At 47.8% G+C, this 19,766-nt stretch overlaps 1 protein-coding gene across 3 annotated transcripts in view; it reads left to right on the top strand.

Annotated features, from left to right (window-relative positions):
* LOC144099216 (monocarboxylate transporter 10-like) overlaps positions 1–19,766 on the top strand; it is a 220,696-nt gene that overhangs the window by 12,890 nt on the left and 188,040 nt on the right. Inside the window, exon 1 of one of the 3 annotated variants that reach the window (XM_077632362.1) lies at positions 14,081–14,825. The exons of the other annotated variants lie outside the window; for them this stretch is intronic. Coding sequence (XP_077488488.1) covers positions 14,213–14,825 — 613 coding nt within the window. The 5' untranslated portion in view covers positions 14,081–14,212. Of the gene's footprint in view, positions 1–14,080; positions 14,826–19,766 lie in introns of those variants that run through there. 3 annotated transcript variants of the gene reach the window in all.

The raw sequence follows: 19,766 nt of genomic DNA, 5'->3' as shown, positions 1-19,766 counted from the left end.
CTTCCGCGGTAACTACACTTTCGTGATTTATTTTGTTTAGTCTTTTTCTTGGGGAGTGGTGGCAGGTGAAGTGGACAAGGAGTTACAAAAACCGTTGCTATCAATGCTTGCTAGGGAAATCCTTCAAGAGTTCTGCAATTAGTAAAGCTTTAGTAGAATATTTTATTTGTTTTCATTCTCGAACTGTCATTTTATTTTATTGAGCGATAACGAATTAAACAAAAAAAACACACACAGCTCAGATTGCGCCCACTTAGCATGCAGAAGATTTACAGCCGCCTTTCTTTGCCAACTGTAGTAAACGTTTACGACGTCGGACCCCATCAAGCCTATTCAAACTTTTAGTGTCCTACCCGCAGTTCAGCCCGCTGTGACACCTTCGACTTTTTATCACTAGAGACATTAAACTGAAACTAGACAGGCAGAACTTTGTCCGCTTATAAAGAACGCGCATTTAAAGCATTGGAAATTGATCGATTTTGATACTATGCACAGCCGAAGACAGTGTGCTAAGATCAAGACAAAATTACTTTCGTTCAGAAGTCGCAATGAAAAACGAAAAACCTCAGTGTCTTAATACTTCAGTCGAACTTCGTGCAATGCAGTTTTGATAAACTGTAATGTGTTTTATGTCTATAAAGATAAACAGCATTATATTATATCTGCGAATCGTCGAAGCCGAACTGTCATAAACTGAGCATCATAGTCCGGACTCGAATTTTTATAGCCGGAATATTTGAGCAGTAAGGATGACATCCCGACCGGCAGCAAGACTTATGTGGCATGCTATACAGAAAAAGAAAAACAACCCTGGATCGATTATCAAATAGAATTATTTTTTCTGTCCTCAAGGAAACTTCCTTAAATTTATGAATCATTTGACAGCACAACTGCTGTGTGACTGCAAGCATTTTTTATCTGGATTTTAAAACAGTGAGGCGAATTTATCTAATCAAATCAGAAACTTTAGGTTGTAAGATGAACACTACGCACCACAACGCCGAAGACTCTCTGTCTTCTTAATATGTGCGATGTCGTAATTTGATAAAACATTTCATTACCACGAGGGTCGCTTCTTCACTCAAGACGAGGAGGAACTAGGTTCAATGTCAACATATGTTAAACGCTTTAGTATAGTGCACTTGATATGTTTGTGCTGGCTTGCTGCACTCGTGTTTAATAAGGGGCACTTTCGAGGAAGCTGTAAATCCGCTCGCAGATCTCACAAAGAGAGTATACAGTCGAGCCCATTTATAACGGCCAAAGTTATAGCGAACGCTCACTTATTACGAATGAAGGCGGTGCTAAGTCAAAATATGGATTAGGGCGATGACATTACGTCTCGCATGCAACCACCGCTTGTGGCCGCGCATCTCTGTTACAGCGAAACAGGCTGCGCTGCAAATTCAACCCCGCAGTCGAAAACCACCTCTTCTTGCAGGAGCGGAGAGCGACAAGTGTATCCTGGCCTCCATATCACCCCCTCCCTCCTAACTACGGCCATAACTCGGCCACATAAAAAGAAAGAACAATAAATGACAAATAGTATATATTGAGAGTATGGAATGCCGGAAAAACTTTTTACCAGATGCGGCCGTCAAAAGCGGACGCCTTGAAAGGCGAGGCGTAGCGCCGGTGGAAAGCGCAACATGGTTCGCGTTAGTGGCTTTCTGTGCATGGGCGTGAACGCCAGCTGCTTGGGATCGACGTTTGTTATCGGAAAGACTCGCAAGGCGCAGTGCTTTGAAAGCTACCACCCCACCCACACTAAAGAGGCTTGGGGACCTTCCTTCTCGAGTGCTCGAGTGCGACGCCACAAGCTGCCCGCGCTCGCCGGGCTCGCGAGGCGGCGGGATCTTGCGGCATCCCGGACTAGGGACACGGACCGAGATGATGTCGGCATTCACCAACACTGCCGGCTCATCCTCTCTATTTCCTTAATAAAGGTGTGCTTTCTCTCTCGCTCTCGTACGCTATATGCACGACACAACGGCCTGAGTGAAGCGTGATTTTTTTTTTTATTCGACGAGTCCGCCACTAGGCTTAAGATTACAGGTGACTTGATTGCTGAGTGACCTGTTGGATTTGAACATGAATGGCGAAAAATAAAATAGGAAGGTCCTTCTCGAGCTCTACAACCCTGCAGCGCATCCCACCCTCACTGCGGTGAACACGCTCTTCTGAACGCTGCGAGCAAGACCGGCCACGTGGGATGGGCATAATTCACGTGCTCAGGGTGTTCTGTCGGCAGCTGTCACCAGGGTTTATTGATAGCAATTCACGGACGAGTGGCCCCAACATCCCATTTCAATTTTTTTTTTTCTGCTCCCCCGCCGTGTACTGATAAATACTCGCGGATCGAACTGACTGCAGAGTGCATCAACAACTGCCTCTGCAAGGTAGCGTCTAGGGAACCTAGGAACTGATATTCCTGGAGAGAAGTACATTTTCCATCCACACTACAGATCCGAGGCGGTTGATCATAACCATAAAGTGCGGGAATTCAGATCAAGCACCGATTTGATCAAGGTGTCGTTCTTTCCACACTCTGTTCGAGAATGGAAGGCTTTATCTTCTTTTCTTGTTAATATTACTGACAATGAAATGTTTTCATCGTCATTGGGAGTGCCCTTGCAATTTTTCCTTGTTTTGTACAACCTACCCCCACACTGTGATGCCCCATGTGGCGCTGTGGGTAAATAAATAATTAACTAAATACATAAATGAAGGATATACGCTGCCGCACAACACGTTATCGGACGCATGTAGTTTTGCGGCAACGCGTCGTCGATTCGCAGCCGGCCTGACCTGGTGTCGCCTGGGAAGACTTCGTGTTTGCGGCTGATGAAGCCGCCATCTAAAAGCCCTACAGTGAAGAAAATAATAGTAAGCGAAGTAGGAGAACTCCTGCACTGCCAAGAATCTGATTGGGACGATGGCAATGAGGTCGAGCTACCACCTGCTACCGTCAGCTCTTCTACCACGATTAATTATATAACGTCCCCCAGCCAGCTTGTTGGTAGCAGGGGTATCGGCGAGGAGCACGTGACTGCGCTGGAGAGTTTGGAAAGTGCTGTAATGGGCTCTAGTTTTTATTAGCAGACGCGAGTAAAGAACTTACACTGTCAGACTGTGTTTTGGCTCGAGTGCATTTGTTTTCTCGCAACTATCTCTCTCACTTCTACACCGCACGGAGAGGGTAAAGCCAGGGACGTCGCCTTTTCTTAAATAGTAAAGGACACTTTGTGGAAATAAAGCAGTGTGCATTATACTCTAGTAGATACAAACTTCGTAAAAAAGTACAGAGCTCAACCTGTTTCCTTCTGGGCCATGTTCCCCGGCCCGTTATGAATCGCCAGCGTTCCGAACCTTTTGAAGGCGTGAAAAATTATCTTATCGTTTCCATCCCTCCGAATGTTAGGACTTTCAAAGATGCTGCAAGTGGCCCACTTCATGGCTAAGAAGAAAACCCGTTGGTCTATATTCATTCTCGTCACGAGGCAGGTTCGCAGGTAAGGTAACGAACAACAGCTTTCGGTTGGCCGCAGAAGCGTCTATAATCAGTCTAGAATCATAATGCTTCCACATTTTCAGCTAAAGAAATGTTGTTTGATGAGCTGCAGGTAGTGCTAAGCCGCTTAAAATAAAACGGGTACCACATGTTACTGCGCGCAGAGAGGAAGGGAGAAAAAGTCTTGTGAAAGAGATGAATATCCACCTGTGTTTTCGAAACCGCACGCATTCTGTTTTGCGTAGGGGAGGAGATTGCAGCAAAAAAATTCTCAAAGTAGCCATTGCAACCGGTGATACAGAAACGGCCTGGCAATTTCAAGACATCCAGAGTCCTCGAGTTAGGCAAACAAAAACTATCTGGCTAGGTACCGTTGTCAAAGGCAATTTCTAGTAACAGGTGGGTAAATGGGCCTCTTTGTTTTGAACTGCTTACAGGTTCCGCTTCTCTCCGTGCCCTCGTGATCCCAATAAATATTCTGCGCAGTTTCAACTTCAACGTGCAGTTTCAACTGTACCACAGTTCTCATAGTACGCATCGGTTGCCGCCTTCAAATGGTGCACGTGGGCGGACACACAGCATAGCGACGTTTTTGGGCCCAGTTTTCAATTAAACGTGAAGCAGACACAGGAGACAATATTTTTTACTTCAGCCTAGTAAAATGCAGACACATGTAGTGATAACGGTGCAAACTCCAGCAACGAATGTTTGGGCCCACACAGACGATAAGGGAGTGCTTCTACATGTGTTGAAGGCCAGATCCTTTGCCAATGGCCCCGAGCGCGCGCAAGTATTGCAATTGGTTTCATTGACAAGAAAAAAAGAAGACATTTGGAACCGGAATCGCATTCTTTGCATCCTTTATCTAAAAAATAGGCTGAAAACGCGTAAATAGAGCCTTTCCTTTAAAGTCCTCTTTCTCAGAGAACGTTTTGCCTAAATCAAAAGCAAAAACAAAACTTCCGTGCTGCGTCTGATATCCGGAAAATGCTTGAAAACATGATCGTATGTAGGTATACCGCGAGAGAAATATAACTCTGCAGGGAGCAGTCAGAGAAGCTTTTGTGAATTCTGTGGAGTGACGGCTGCGCGCACGCAGTATGAACACACACAGCCTAGTCTCCGCTTGGCGTCAATTTTCAAGCTTCAGCAAACCGCCACTCCGAGCAAGGAGGGTCATCACTCCTTGGCGCGTTGATCCAATAACCGGCGCCAGCCTAGGTCTCCAATAGCCAGTAGTGCCGTCAGAACCCCCCCCCCCCCCCTCCTCCTCCCCTCCTGAAGAAAAGCAAACACCTACATAGAGACTGCGAAAAGGTCACACGTGGGACAAAATTGTTCCTTTCGCGGCGCTGTGATCCTTTGGGACGGGTGAATGGAGAGCTGAAATTACGGGTTTCTGAGACGTCGCCCTCGCGACGTACAAGGCGATCCAAGAGGAAGCTTATAATCAGAAGCTGTCGTCAGCTCGTTCGCTCGAATATGCGCTCGTTATAAAGTTATTTGCTTATTTTCTGCGTACTGAATGGGATTATGAGAGGAGAACGGTGTTTTGAATTAACAAGCACGCTTATGTGGGCTTTCTCATTTACGCCCATATTACGTCGTCACGGTAAACCTCCTTCTCCAAACAACGTTGGCAACCTTGTTGATGAAATTAGAACCTGTTGAAATCATCTCTCTATTTTCTCGCTTTGCATGTAATAACAGGGTTTTTCAACGACGAAGACATTCAGTACAAAAAGATGAAAATATCGCCAGCCCAACAGAGTCTTCCATGTTTGAACGCACACAGCTGCGTCGCGCCACTTACGAAAATTTCCTGTCAGGTTGCATTTTCTATAATCTTTCCCCGAGTTGCCCGCGGAGCAGATCCTTTCCAATTATTGCCTACAGCAGCGCAATTTTGTTGTATTTTTTTTTCAACAGCGCTCAGTCAGGCGTCTGGAAAACACAACCAGCTCTCCAGCAGTGTAACGCCGGGCTCTTCCCCGCGTTGCAGCACAGGTTGCCACCTTGCAGGATTCCTCGAATGGCGCCACTTGAACACCCAGCTGCAGTACAAGGTGTGGCGCCCCCATTACCCCTTATTATTAGCCAATATATCATATCGCACGGCAGACAACCCGCGCACGCCGCCACTCCCTTACTAAGCGCGCATTAATTCACCGGGTGCGATCTTTATTTTTATTTTAATGTCCAGAGGCAAGCGCACTCCATATAATTTCTTGCGCACGAATTCGATTCCAAGAACAGTTTTTCCAATCTGATGTCTGTAGACAGTCACCGCTTACCTAGCTGCAATGGGGCATGCAGCGATTAAACCGTGCTGTGCTTAACGTCGGCCAGATATCCGCTGCAAACTTGTGCCAACATCGGGATTATTTTTTTGCGTTGTTTTTAATGAAAAGTGGTCCTAAAGAAGCTTGGACCTCATATTCGCGCCACTCTGTTCAACTTCCACCGTCAACTTCCACGTACAAAGGAGTTGAGTAGGCTTCAGCGAACACTTCAAAACATTCCTAAACATAGGGACTATTATTTGAAATAAAGTATTTTCAGGAACAAACTGTCAGCTGCTGCGTTCGTCAATTGCTATAAATGCATGCCAATTAGACGACTAAATTACTAAAATTACTCTAAGATTTGAATTAAGAGAGTGATGTGATTGTGCTAATGGGGATTTGCAGCCATGGGCAAGACAATTCCGAATCAGTTTTCAAAACCAAGGAAAAAGCTCTGTAAAGATTTATAAAGCTCTTCAGCGCGAGGAACTCGGGCGGTTTTTTCTTCACAAGAATTAACCCGCGAGCATGAGAATTGCAAGACGCTCGATGCAAACGCAACGTTTGCTGATGACGTGTTCTTATGGCTACGGCGCCAAACTCTTAACTACCTGCTCCAGTGTACCATGGCGTGCTCGTTCCTTTGCTTTGTCGTTCTCAATATTAACGGCCACGAGGTTGGCGATAACTATCCTGTTCCTTGCACCTCGCGGTGGTGCAGAAGAATGTGCATGACGTAGTACAAAAGCGAAGGCAGTTCAACTTGGCCAACGTAGACAATGCAATACGTGATCAGCGGGCGTAGCGCTTGCATCGAAAGCCTTCCGCGCCTTTTGCTGCCAATTTCACTTTGGTGCGGCAAAAAGTGCCGGATTTCCTCGAGCTCTAAGAGCTTTGCAGAAGGCGCTTTTTTCATTTGAAGAATTGACATCACACCGTGTTGTCAACGTCCTTGAATTCCCCATTGCGCACAAACAACTCACTGTTTTAATTAAAAGGTTGATTAGATAATATGTATAATTAGCCGTGTAGTTATGTAGCTTTTGTAGCAACTGAAGTGAAGCCACTTTATCGCTGCTACCATGCGCTGCACAGTCACCTCGAAATTAGCAAGAATAAACTGCATAAAAATTGCACATTTGATGAGCTATATTTGGCACGTATTTTTGTCCCTGCTAAAAGATAGATTTTTTTAGTTTATAAATAAATTTCGAGCGCTGCATTAACTTAGGGCATATAAGCTAGGAGGCACGCTGTGACGAAGGACCTCAAATCAATGCTGACTTCCTAAGGATCAAAGACAGCTGGTTCACCGGGTGCAACAAACAGCTAAGGACGTAGCAGTCCTGGACTAAGGGTGCTTCCCAGTCTACGGGGCGCAAAGGCCTGTATTCAATAAACTGTTTTTCATCCTCACCATCATCATGAACTTCCTTTAGGACGTTCAAAAATTTCGTTACACGGGACTTTTCGCGTTTAGCCATCATCGGAATGCGAACGTTGCCGGCAATGCCTTCGCTGCCGCCGGGGCCCAACCGTCAACTCTCCGTACCTCCTTGTAGAACCCCTAGCATATGACTTCATTATGACTAAACACAAACGCCTAAGCAGTTAACAAACAAAAAAATGCCGAGACTAGAGCTCAAGCCCGTCGCAAGCAGCTCGTGCGAATTTCAGTGTAGCACACTCGTTTCCTATTCACTAATAAACAACGTTTCTGCCTACTTAGCTGTCATGCATCCTACCTGCGTCGAAAGCTAAGACTCCGCCTCATATTAGGATAGGAGCAACAAGGTGTTCTGACGTAAGCTGTCAGATCATCAGCAAACGCCATTCAACAAGCTGTTGCTTGACCACATATATACTGAATCGGCTATAATTGATCGCAGTCGCTGACAAGTATAGTGCCTAGATTCCTCGGCGTTCCTGGAAGCGCAGACTGTAATGCACTAAAAAATATACTGATGACGAAGCATCGCCCATTAAAAGCATCGGCTGGAATATACTGAGGTTAAATGTTACGAAGCGCTTCAGAGGCCATAAAAGTGTGCGTGTGTGTTGTAATTATACAGCGCAAGCCGCTATAGAAGTGGCCGCGTTCCTACGAGGTCTGTCGCCCGCCGCCTCGTAGGCGCATTTCAGAAGCGCTAATGATCTTCAAGTCCGGTCTGCGAAGCGGCTCCGCGGTTCCGGTTTCTTATTCGCAAATTTAAAAAGGCGTCTTAATGACCCATCCCGGTCACCCGCCGTACATCTCAACGCAATAAGTCAGAGTGGCCGTTCGCCGACGTGTCATTCTTCAGCCGCAAAAAGCAAGGGGAAAAGGACGTGTCTTCATTGAGGCGCTAACGTGGCCAGACGCCTCGGACATCTGACCCAACCAATGCGAGGAGTCATTTTTTCTTCCGCTTTTCTCTTCGCGCCGAGCAACGATAAGACGATAAGATCAGGCGATGCGGGATGCAAATTTATTCAGCATCGCTATTGCTATCGTCCCTGTGCGGCCCTCTCACTAGACCAATTTGTCTGCAATGCAACGACGAAGGCTGGGCGTATGTACATGGTTCCAATGGAATTCGCTGTTTTCGGGGACATGCCTTAAAAACAAAAAACAAATTGATGACGTGTGCAGGGTCAGGTACGCGAGATTCTAGAGCATATCGCAAACACAAGTATCGCGTACTTATGTGTGTGACCCTGTCTTCGTTTTAGCTCCGTTCTCTAAAACAGCCGACGCACTTTGGAGCAAATAGTGCCATTTTCACTCGATTGCCGCTAGTGTACATTGAGCGTGCTTTGACATTGAGAACTACGTCAACAAGTGGCATTTCTACCGCCATCTTACAAAGCTGCGCTATTTACTGTGACGCCTTGCCGACAAAAGCCAACGTTGATTAATTGCAATACTAATCTGTATGAATATATTCCTTCATCCTTCCCCCTGAATGTTGCCTCTACCCTGGTAAAGAGCGTTTCTTTCAAGTCCAAATCAGACGTTGTTCTTAGTTCACCGGTACATCAGTTTGCCAGTGTAACACTGCAAATACGCTAATTCATGCTTTTATGCCTTCCATATCAACTGGCATACATTATATTTTTGTGTGTGTGGTCTGTTTGATACTTTCCATTCTATTTGTCGAATGGGAGGCACGGAAGACAGCCAAAATTGGGACTAATTTATTCACCGTCCGATTACCGGAAAAACTCTAGAATTTATCTGTGATATTCATCAATGAGGAAACACCTGATGTACGGCGCTTCTTGATTCATCCTTCCTTATTTATACCGCGTCACCCATCAATGTCTGGATCCTCCTCCTATCGCCAGGTGGTACACGCGGCTGTAACCAGCTCTCGAATTACGTGCCCAACGCTCAGTTCCCCGACACCGAACAGCCGTTCGTTATAAGCATCGCGCGCATTCCAGAAAACGCCCCCCCCCCCCCCCCCCTCCGTCCAGCGGGAGCGCGAAGGAACTGAGAAAGCAAAAAGTAACCAGAAGTACTCTAGCCATTAGTAACTAACACCCAGGGAAAGCCGAAGGAGACGAGCTGACCGCGTACACACGGCACAACGCCCTGCTATTGCGAGATAGGCCAACGATCTGTAATTACGAGAGCTGGACACCCAACCCTCCAGAACAGGTCGCACGCCGTTCCACTTTTTTGTACCTTTCTCGGGGCGTCACCCTGACACCTTACCCGAGAGCTGACTATCACCTAACGGTCACTTGCGTCAGCTTTCACGGAAACGCGCATCAGCTCACACGTAGTTTTCGCGAACACCATGAAACGTTCCCGCAGCTACTAGTCGTGGCGTCCGATCGTCCATGGACACCGCGGGCATTGGGCTGGCGACCGTTAGAGGCTTGGCTTGGCCGGGCTTGGCTTGCGCGGTGAGCTCCCTGAGTACCGCGCAATGACAGAGCGCCGCCTACCGTGGATCGTCGGTCTTCTCCCAATTGGAGCGCAATTATGTGTATTCAGGAAGCCGCGAAGTATATTTCTCGCTTTGAGCTCGCCGCTGCCGCCTCGGGTAATTTGAGACCATCCTCGCGACTGCGGTCGTAAAGAAGAAGAAAAAGACCACTCTAACGTCAAAGCAGGTAGGAAAGACGCAAGAGCTTAGTAAGAAACGACAAAGAAGACGCATGTGCAGATCATCCTGGTGTCGCCAGCGGTTGCCCAGAAATGTCCCCGCAATTGCAGGGTTGGGTGTCTATGAGAGGGAAGCCGTATGCAGCCTTTGGTGGCAGTCGCTATACAAGACTCTGGGTGCTGAATCCTTCACGCGTAACTGCTTAGCACCGACTTTTTTTCTTCATATCATTCGCCAATACATCGAAACCTAGAGCGGCGCGCATACACGACGAAATTCATTGCATGGTGCTTCTTTTTTGTTGTTGTTAATGGCGAAGTGTCCACGGAATGCGACACTCCTTTGCTTCTGGATCATAGATCAGAAATACATATATAAATATTACACGTAGAATGTCACTGATATTCAGCCTGGAGGTTCGGCCACTGGTAACTGCCTTCGCGATCCGAGGTTATTGGCCTTCTGCGGGCAGCTGTAGACATCCAGGAAAGTTATGAAATGCAACGAATCAATTCCAAGAGCGATACCTGCTCTCCCAGTCTCCCATAAGAACTCCGAACTGCAAATGCTATGCGTTTTTGTGTTTTTCAGGTTCCTCCCTTTTAATCTAAAATGTTCGAAGACAGCCTCACATAGCACAGAAAAGTTTTAAAAAAAGCTCAGAGATGTCAGCAGCTCGTATGCAAAGAAATTTTCGCCGGGCTTAATTAGGGAAAAAAGAGAAATCGTGGTAGCGCTCTGATCATTTGTCCTTCCATGTTGTGCAATGCCGACCAGCACTGCTATCCATGCTCGTGTGTCGTGAATTGCTGACATGAGGTGTGTTGTGAAGGGAACATAGTGTTTACAATTCCGTGCAATTATGTGCTAGGAGTCTGTGTATTTAGGATTTCACTTTGGCATCTTCAGCTTTTTGAACCCTGCGTCTTCCCGTGTGTCTCTCTTTCATTCTCTTTCTTGCTGGTTAGTTTGGCCCATAATGGAGTAAGCACCATCCTCTGTCCATTTAAAAAGCCACTATTCGTCTCTCTCTGTTTATCTCTGGATAAACCTGGTCCAATCAGGCAGAACAAATTATTAGTCGGAATTTTGTCTCTCCTCAAATTGCGCGGGCAGAAATGAGAAAACGGGGTGAACTATTGTGTGCTGAAAGCAATAGCGCCTGCCTTAGTAGAAATAGTGCAAGATAGTGAGGCACAGGAGCACTACCACCCTTGCCTAGTCTCACCTCCAAATTTCTATAAGGCAACTTCTAATCAGGGTTAAAAATTCGAATCGTGATCTATTTAGTTGCGTCCGCAACCTGTATCTACATAAAGGTACGCATAACGTATTTCGAAAGAATTTAAGATCACAAATACAAAGAAACGTGGATAGCATTACTGGGCTGGGCACCAAATGCAGTTCGAAACAGTAGACAGTGAGTTCTGTTTCTACTACAAACGAGACCAAAAACAATCACTAGCGTCTAAAGTACCGGCGCAGTGTTGTGCGTGACCCTGAGTCAGGCGTCCTGACCAGAGTCCAGTGAGAGTATATGAGTAGCTTGTTAAAGTAGCTGCAATATTTTTCAGATTGTACGGTATTGAATGGTGTCATTACTGCTGCGATGGCAGTTCGTACACATGGATCCTGATCAAGCAGAAAAGGGCTGACCGCGTTACTCAGAAATCATCAAATATTTAAAAATGAAATTAGTCAGGTCCCTCACTTCTTGTTCTAAATATTGCTTTCTTTTAATTTGTCCGCCTGTGGCATATGTCTGCATCTGTTTTCGAGCGAACTTGCAGTCTTTCTCATAGCATATAACAGGCGAGTAATGTGAATTATAGGTATTTTCCTGAAAACCTCTTATTTCTTTTCCTACAATTCCGGCAAAGCAAAACCAGGCTAATGTGTTAATCTTGTTCCTGTTTCGTAGCGGTCAAATTACGGCAAAGTGTTTAATTTCTTTACATTCATAGCCTCAACAAATCCACAACCCTGGGAAGAGGTCGTCATTGACGCTTATAGCTAATAACCATGGCCGTAAGATGCATCACAGAGGCTGGAAACAGATGTAGCAAAAATGAACCACAAGACTGCACCCACAAAAAGAAAGGTGGCACGTGGACGCCTACTACCGACCCATGATGCTGCTTTTGTGTCGGCTCTAGGTCACTGGACCCGCCTGGTACAGCAACCAACATAGACACATTTACGCGTACCACCAGTGGCTCGCGCAATCATCATGCGCGCGGCGTGGCAGCGGCTGATCCCGAAGCTTTACGGAGCTCCGCCGGCCACCGCCTCCCAGACCGCCCCAGCCGCTGCAATCAACACTCGGCGCTGCCAATGGTGCGCGCGCAAACCGGGCACGCGAGGCCGGCGAACCCTCGCCCTTTCTCTCCCCTCCTTAACCTTTATTTCTTTTTTTTGTGTATCCCGCACCTTCGGGCTTTGCGGTAAGGGAAGCCCTCGGCGTGAAACCCTCACCGGCCGACATCCAGGCGCGCATGTACGAGACAGCAAAGCTTTAGCGGGAGAGAAAACTCGCCGGCGGGGAAGCCTCGGGGCGGCACCCATGCCTCCGCGACAGTTGCTCCGTCTTCGGCGTTCTTTCCTACAGTTCTTACAGTTCTTAGTGCCGGCCGACGGCCGGCCAGGTCTGTCACGCGCTCCCGAAGGCCAGCCTGCAACTGTCATGCATCAATCTGTCCGAGGGGCGAGCCTAATCGCCCTCGCCTCATCTTCCTTGCCAAGAGGTCACGAATGGACACTGGTGCTCGGCCTCTCATGTGTTATGCTATTTCCAAAGGCCATGGAGAACGCCGATCGAAGTGACGACGCGCGGCGACTGACGCCACGGCGGTCGAGCCAACAACACCGCAGCATCGGCCGCTGACAAGGCTGACCCGCGCCGAGCGAGCTTCGCGCGGACGTGCCTCCTTGCTTATCCCTTCAGCGACGACAGACAGCGGCGGCCGCTCGCATAGAACAGCGGCTTCGTTTTTGTCGTTGCATTCATCGTCGGCCTGGTTGGCTTTGTTATCGTTTCCCGCACGGTTGCGATTCGCGGAACGGTGGATGTTGTTTCCGTTGTTTCAGCTGACAAGCGCGCGGTGGCGGACCGTGCGCCCGATGCCATCTGCATCAATTTCGCCTGCTCCATTCCTCCGCAGCGGATGCCTCGGCTGTCTTCTTCCGCATGAGTGTCTGTGCGTGCGTGTGTGACAACAGCTTTCCGATTGCGCCGCATCGTCGCCTTTCTCGACGTCCGTGTGTTTGTGAGCTTGTGGGTTCCCGTTTGTGTCCGCGTGGTTCCTCGGAAAGCCTACTGGCGTGCTAGCACCGTGGCAGATGTCGTTTGTTGTCGGCAGCCAATGTATGCGACCGCGAGGCCGTCGCTGCCGCTTTTGCATCTCCGGTGCGACGCCCGTCCTGCTGTGGTCATATGCATACGCGCCGTCGTGTCTTGTGCTGTCTACTACGTTCTGTATTCGCGAACGGAAGAGCAGCCTTTTGCCTCCTTCGCCATCACCCATGGCTGCTTTCGTCGCGTCTGGATTCATCTCGCGAGCTGGACACTGCGAGCCAAGCTGTCATCGGCCTTCGACACCGTGCCGCATTCTTACTCGCTCACCGCTCGCCAACGATGCAGCAATAGCTTGTGTCTGATAGGGGCTCTTCGCAAACACGAGGAATGTGGAATAGGTGAATTCCGCGAGTGTTGGTGTCACTTATTGCCAATAGCGTGGAGCAAGCAGGTGAGCTATTTTATGATGTATGACACCGGGATGAAACACACACGAATCTCTGATGCTTGTGGTGTGTTACCTTTGAGCCCGAGAGAAGACATTACAAAACGCTGCTGCAGGAACATACTTTAATCGGAGCCCGCCGAACCTTGACAGCGTGCATGGAGTCAGCCCTCCGCATTAGTGCCTTTTTCAGTACATCTGATTCGCTTACCTAGTTTCCGCGCATGTTAGCCTGACCGTCTTTCATGTATAGTTCGTAAATATATCAATCATCCATCCTCAATGCATTGTCATACCGTCAAATGGACTCCAAATATATGCTACTTGTCACTAAGTGACAGAGTTCTGCAGCTTATATGGTTTAGCTCAGAAACCGATTGAAGTCCACAAGCTGAAATTCGGACTCGTGAAGCCATGTGTGAACGTGCGAAACGAAGGATGCTTGAGAGTGTTCACTCAGACACCTAGCTTTATATTTCGCATAAGCAAATGACACAAATTAGCGAAACAGCCGAACTACTGTTACGTTCTCATCTCGCCAGGTCGTGGTAACAATTGGCGCGTATTAAACAGTTAATCATGGCTACTTCCATTGACAACGCAAGAGAAGAGCTCTGCCGCAACAGCAGTGCGGGATCCACTGACCGCAGCCTGCTGACGTCTTCGCCGGACTTCTTGTCGCCTCAGTACAACCGCCGACACTTCTCCCAGTCGGCACTTAGTGATAAGACGCGCTCCAAGTCCCTGGTAGTGGGGCCCGTGTCGGCCAGGTTATCCATAGAAGAAGAGCCCGACGGGAAAGGCGCGTGCGACACGATTTGTTCCGATGGGCACCGTCTGTCCTGCTCCAATCGGAGAAGACAAATGTGCGAAGGACAGCCGTTGCCTCGCGCACCCAGGATCCGACGAGCTCGCAGTGTCTCGGTGCTCGTTGGTCAGAATGGCCAGGTGTGGACGCACGCTGGCGACGACCGGTACCCGGTTCCAACGGGCCGCCAGCAGACCACTCTGGCCATGGACGAGCGGGTGATCGCCACAATCACCCAACACTACTACCCCGAGGGCGGCTGGGGCTGGTGGGTGTGCCTGTGCGCCTTCCTGGTGCAGTTCCTCTTGGGAGGCCTGCAAGGTGGATACGGACTGCTCATCGTACGCGTTGCTCGGAGGTACGGCACGCCCCCCATGCCTTCAGGTAATCACGAGGCGCATGTCTTGAAGCTCTTCTCTGCCTAAGCAGTGTGCAGAGTGCTGCAGTGCCCACTCTTAATGGTGTTTCGCGAATATATGCGTGTCGTGCCTTTTCACCCCCCTGCTCCTTGTAAGGGGATTGCCCAAACTTTTTGTGCGCGGCAACAGGAGGGCATAAAATGTGGTACGGCATTCAGGATAATTTTCGTGTGTTAGAAATAAGTACTACGCGGAGTTGTACAGCTGAAGACAGGGGGTATCAAAGGCAGGTATGCCTGAACTATAGACAAGGGTGTCCATGAGTATGAACCCGCTCTCCTAAATGCTCAACGCAACTTTACATTTTAAACCCGCAACTAAAGAATGCGGCTTGCAGTGCACTGCACTGTAGGCCGGCGACTAACTTAGATTTTGAAAACCACGAGCCGATTGGTGCGAGTCTCGTGCTTCAGTGCCACAACGCGTCCCCTAGAAGCGAACGGTAAAATGTAACTGGATGTAAGCAAGAGCTTACGTTCTGTGACTTTCAATCAGTAATTTCATGGCGCTTCATCGAGTCATTGCGGAAACCGTAGGGCACACTAGAAAAGTCTAGCTTTGATATCCAGGAGCTCCTAGACAAGCAGCCTCCATGCTTTTTAGTTGCCACAGCTTGTCATTTCATATCGCGCAATAAGCCTGCGTACACTGTCTCGTGACCGTTAAAGGATCCAATCCATGCCTTTTTTTCTTGTCATAGTTCGTCATTTGATACCGCGCCTTAAACCTGCTTATACTTTGTCGTGATCGGATTCGTCTTGGAAACATCCACTACTGCTAAGTAGCTTTGCCTGGAATATTTTATGCACGAGTTAAAACGGCTGGTCAGGGAACTCGCGGTGGTGTTGTATTTAGCTGTATTTCTGCTTCCTTCTAAGACGTTCAGTTCCGAAAAGCCTAGATTCGCCTGTGCCAGCTGGGAAATAGTAGCTAGCCAGCTTTTACTGCGTAGTTCGATGCTAGCCATAAACTGGCTACTAAAGGCAAACTGGTCTGGTTTGCCCGTGGGCTTATATATGTAGAAGACGAAGCGCTTTATAGCGATGAACTACGCGTGGATGACGACTATCAAACGACAGGCTCCTCGTCTTGTGCGCACTTCTTTGGCTTAAAGAAGAAAAAAGAAAAAAAGGTTACAGAGAGATATAAGAAACCGGCGTCCCGAACGTATAATAGTAAAAAACAGGGGCGGACGACCAAAAATCCGCAGTTAAACGGACGATTCCGGATACAGAGCAATAAAGCCAGAGATTGGGTCTTCCTTCCAAATGATGTACTTGCTGTGTTTGCCTCCTCGCATAGGCAAATATTCAAGCGGAAAGAGATTGGGTGATTCGGGCTCGCTTCGTTAAATAAGGCTGAATTGTTGGAAGTTCCGTTGAGCCAGACAGAGGGAATTCGGGAATTTGTGAACAAATCGGCTTTCCTGGTTTTAATTTCCACTGTTTTTTTTTTCAGCAGTTCAATGAAACTGAATTAAAAATTGTTCTTTGTGCAATGAACTTCTTTGTGTGTTCGCCCTCTTTCAGCTAAGCGGGCTTGTGGCTCTGTCATGATGGCGATGGCTTTGGCGAATGTTGTTTGTGCGCTGCCGACTGCCTTAGAATACCGCTCTTGTGGCGTCTTACAGAGCCTGCCAGCTTTCTTCTAAGCACTAAGGCAGTCGGGTTGTCTTGAAAGCTGGGAAGCACACAGTATCGAAAGTTTGGCCACAATTGCTGAGTAATGGTGGCTATGCTGTTACTTGGGCACCAGTATAATATAGCGTTTCTCAACATCAACCTTTTGGAAGGTTTGTTTTGTTGCTGAGGGAAATTGCGCCAATTCAGAGCGCATGCTGTTTTTGTTGTTGGCTCCTAAGCGATGGCACATACCCACGGTGGGGTATTGGCCTCGGCTTTTAACATAACATTTTCTTCCTTTGCTCAAGATGCATTTCACCTTGACAAATATTCTGGCAGAAATCTCTGAGACGTTCAGAAATATTTGGGCTGGATTTTAAAGAGGGAGCCAAATCTGATATTGTCTGAATAGCGAACGTGCCTTTAAATTTAGCAATGTGCCTTGCTTAGTGTGATTTGCTGATTAAACATTGCGAACTACAGGAAAGAAAGAACGGGAAAAAAAGGAAGAAAGGGAGAAGGAATGTAAGGAAGGAAGAAAGAGAAAGAAAGAAAGCAAGAAAAAAAAGATCAAAGAAAGACAGCAAGTAAGCAAGAAAGAAAAATGAAATAAAGACAGAAACAAAGAAGGTAGGAAGAAACAAAGTAAGCGATTTATTCCTCCTAGTTTTGCGCGGTTTTTTTTCGCAATATCCTTAAATTTCTATCTACGCGCTCGACAAATCGAGGCTTCCTAAATATCAGACATTTCTGGACTGTGGTCTGACAGGAAGTTTCGATATCCTAGATGGCGTAACGATTGTTCAGAAGTGCTACTGCAATTTCCGGCAATCATGTGTGATCAAAAGCAGCTAGGGGCAAAAACAATATAACTAATCGCCGAATTAACGTTTAATCTGAAAATACCTTGCGAAAACTACACTAAATGCTGCCATTCTCGGCGCTAACTAGAAGTCGCTTCGTGACAACCTGCTTCTCTTACAGTCTCGAGCGAATCTCTGACTTCGTCCTCACTGGCCACCGTGCAGTCGAATGCCAAGGCACGGAAAAACTGGAGGCGTTATGCTGAGCGTGGTGATGGATAACAGGATTACCTGAGCTGAGGAGCACGCTGAAAGGCCAATCTACCCGTGCTATGCAGAGGTGCCGGGGGCACCTGTGCGGGTGCCGAATGCCACTTTAAAGGTGAACGTCCCTTTTGCAGCTAATGTAAAAACGAAGATGTGGATGTGGCGCACTGCACTCATAAGGCACAAGGTTTCCATTAAGGCAGTGTCGTGAAGTTTTGTATATTTCTCTCAATCACTAAGTTGATAGTCATTCCTGCATTGCTCCCCACATTTTTCTGGCGAAGGCAATGCGTAAAATATTTACACTAAGAGGAATTGATTTTTAATATCGTTATGACATCTGCAACGCCTACCCTTACTGAAATGTAGGTAGGCGTCGTTATGGCATAAATATTGCCTTGAGACGTTGCTATACTGAAAGATGATGCAAGGCACGCTTATAAGACAAGTGTGGAACGCTGACGGGGCCTGTTAAAGAGTCGCCACTGCAGCTTTTCCTTACAAGCAATCAGGCCTGCCGCTGGCCTGTTACTATATTTGGCACCTCTTTTCTTTTTTAGCCTCCGAGATGACTGACAGGCTCGTTAACTTGCCATCAAAAAGACATGCTTATGCAGGCCAAGGATCTGGCTTCAGCCATGCAGGGTCTCTGAATTTGTAGAAAAAATGTGTGATAACCCTTATCGAACTGTAAACCCCAAGAAACCACACACTACGCATTGATTAGGGAGCCTATCTGTACATGCACGAGTATTCAAAGATGTACGCTAGCAAAGAGCAAGCAGTCCAAAGTCTTTGGACATGTCCTGCGCGTTTGAAAGACTTTAAAGTGTCGTGGAGTGTCTTACAGCCAGAGGTCTACCCTTTCCTTTGTCATAAACCGCAACTTTCGTGCTATACATTGCGGAAAAGGCCCTGAAGAGGGCGCCTCTCTCCTATTAGGACAATATCCGCAGTGGGCCGCTTGCTATGCCTGTGGCCGGATGCTTTTCTCTCCTTGCAGCCTGTACTCCGAAATGTCGACGACCAGACGCATCGGGTGTTAGTAAATGATTGAGCGGTCATGCAAACAATTACGTAAACTACTCTCAAGAACCATTGCGCAAAGTTTCATCCAACCTTTACATGACACTAGCCGTGATGAAATCATGATTCAGTGTAGTAGCAGCTGTGACGCTAGAAGTACACTATTCGAATAGATCAATCAGAACCAGGTCGGAAGGCATCGTGGTTGCGCGCTTTATTTCGTTTTTGTGGTAATTTTTCTTTCTGTTCTGCTTGTTCTGGCTTCCCTCTCTTTCTATTCATGTTTTCTTTGTATACACAGAGTTCCCTTCTAATCATACGGTGCTTTTATTTCCTCTGCTATCATCCTTTATCTAGCTCGTTAGCTGAGTATATGCTCATCCTTTTCGACTAATACGAAAATAAATTTATGGCGGCTGGGTTCATGCTGCGTCTTGTGCAAGGAAATACTTATCGTGTATTTAACTCTCAGCCGTTTCGCCTCTGACATGGCTCAGTGCGCTGCTGGATCCGGTAGCGTTGTGTCATTACACGTCTCTACTAATATCGCATTGTTGCCGTCTTACGGGGCATTCACTTCTATGTGCGGCATTAGGAGGACGTGGAATTAAAAAGAAGATAAGAAGTCGCCTTTCTGAAGCACGCCGCAAACTGTACCTGCGAATATACTACGGAGAAGGAATACGCGTAGCTACACAGCAGTGCAGGGCTCGAACGTGTTATTTCAGCTTTGCTAATTGGAATCAGCGTGACTTGAGCTCTCACGGCTTAGCGCAGAATTAGTGCAGCTCGGTGGCGAGTTCTCACAGCGTCACGAAGCTGTGGGCCCGCATGCCACCTGCAATTCGCCGCGCAAAGTGCTCTACTTACTGTCGTTCGCCGAGCTCGCAGGGGAGGTCCCCGCTTAATGGCACCTTGCGGGTCGGTTATTTACCGCCGCTTCTTATTGGCACGGGAAAACTACCGGCGGCGCACTAATTGAGGACTGGGCGTGACTACGAGAGCTGACGGATGACGGGGCCCCGCTATCGCGGGTCGGCCGCCCATGACCACGCTCGAGTCGTGGACTTTCCGCGTCACCCTGTCCGGTTGTGGCCGTAATGTGACACGCCGAAAGACGCGGAGGAATGAGGGCGTCCCTCCCTGCTGAGAGCGGGTTGACAGGAGCGCCGCATCGTTGCGGGCAAA

Source organism: Amblyomma americanum, chromosome 7, assembly GCF_052857255.1.
Source record: "Amblyomma americanum isolate KBUSLIRL-KWMA chromosome 7, ASM5285725v1, whole genome shotgun sequence".
In the NCBI taxonomy this organism is placed as follows: Eukaryota; Metazoa; Arthropoda; class Arachnida; order Ixodida; family Ixodidae; genus Amblyomma; species Amblyomma americanum.
The sequence above is the reverse complement of the archived record's forward strand: the minus strand, read 5'-3'. Positions and strand labels throughout refer to the sequence as shown.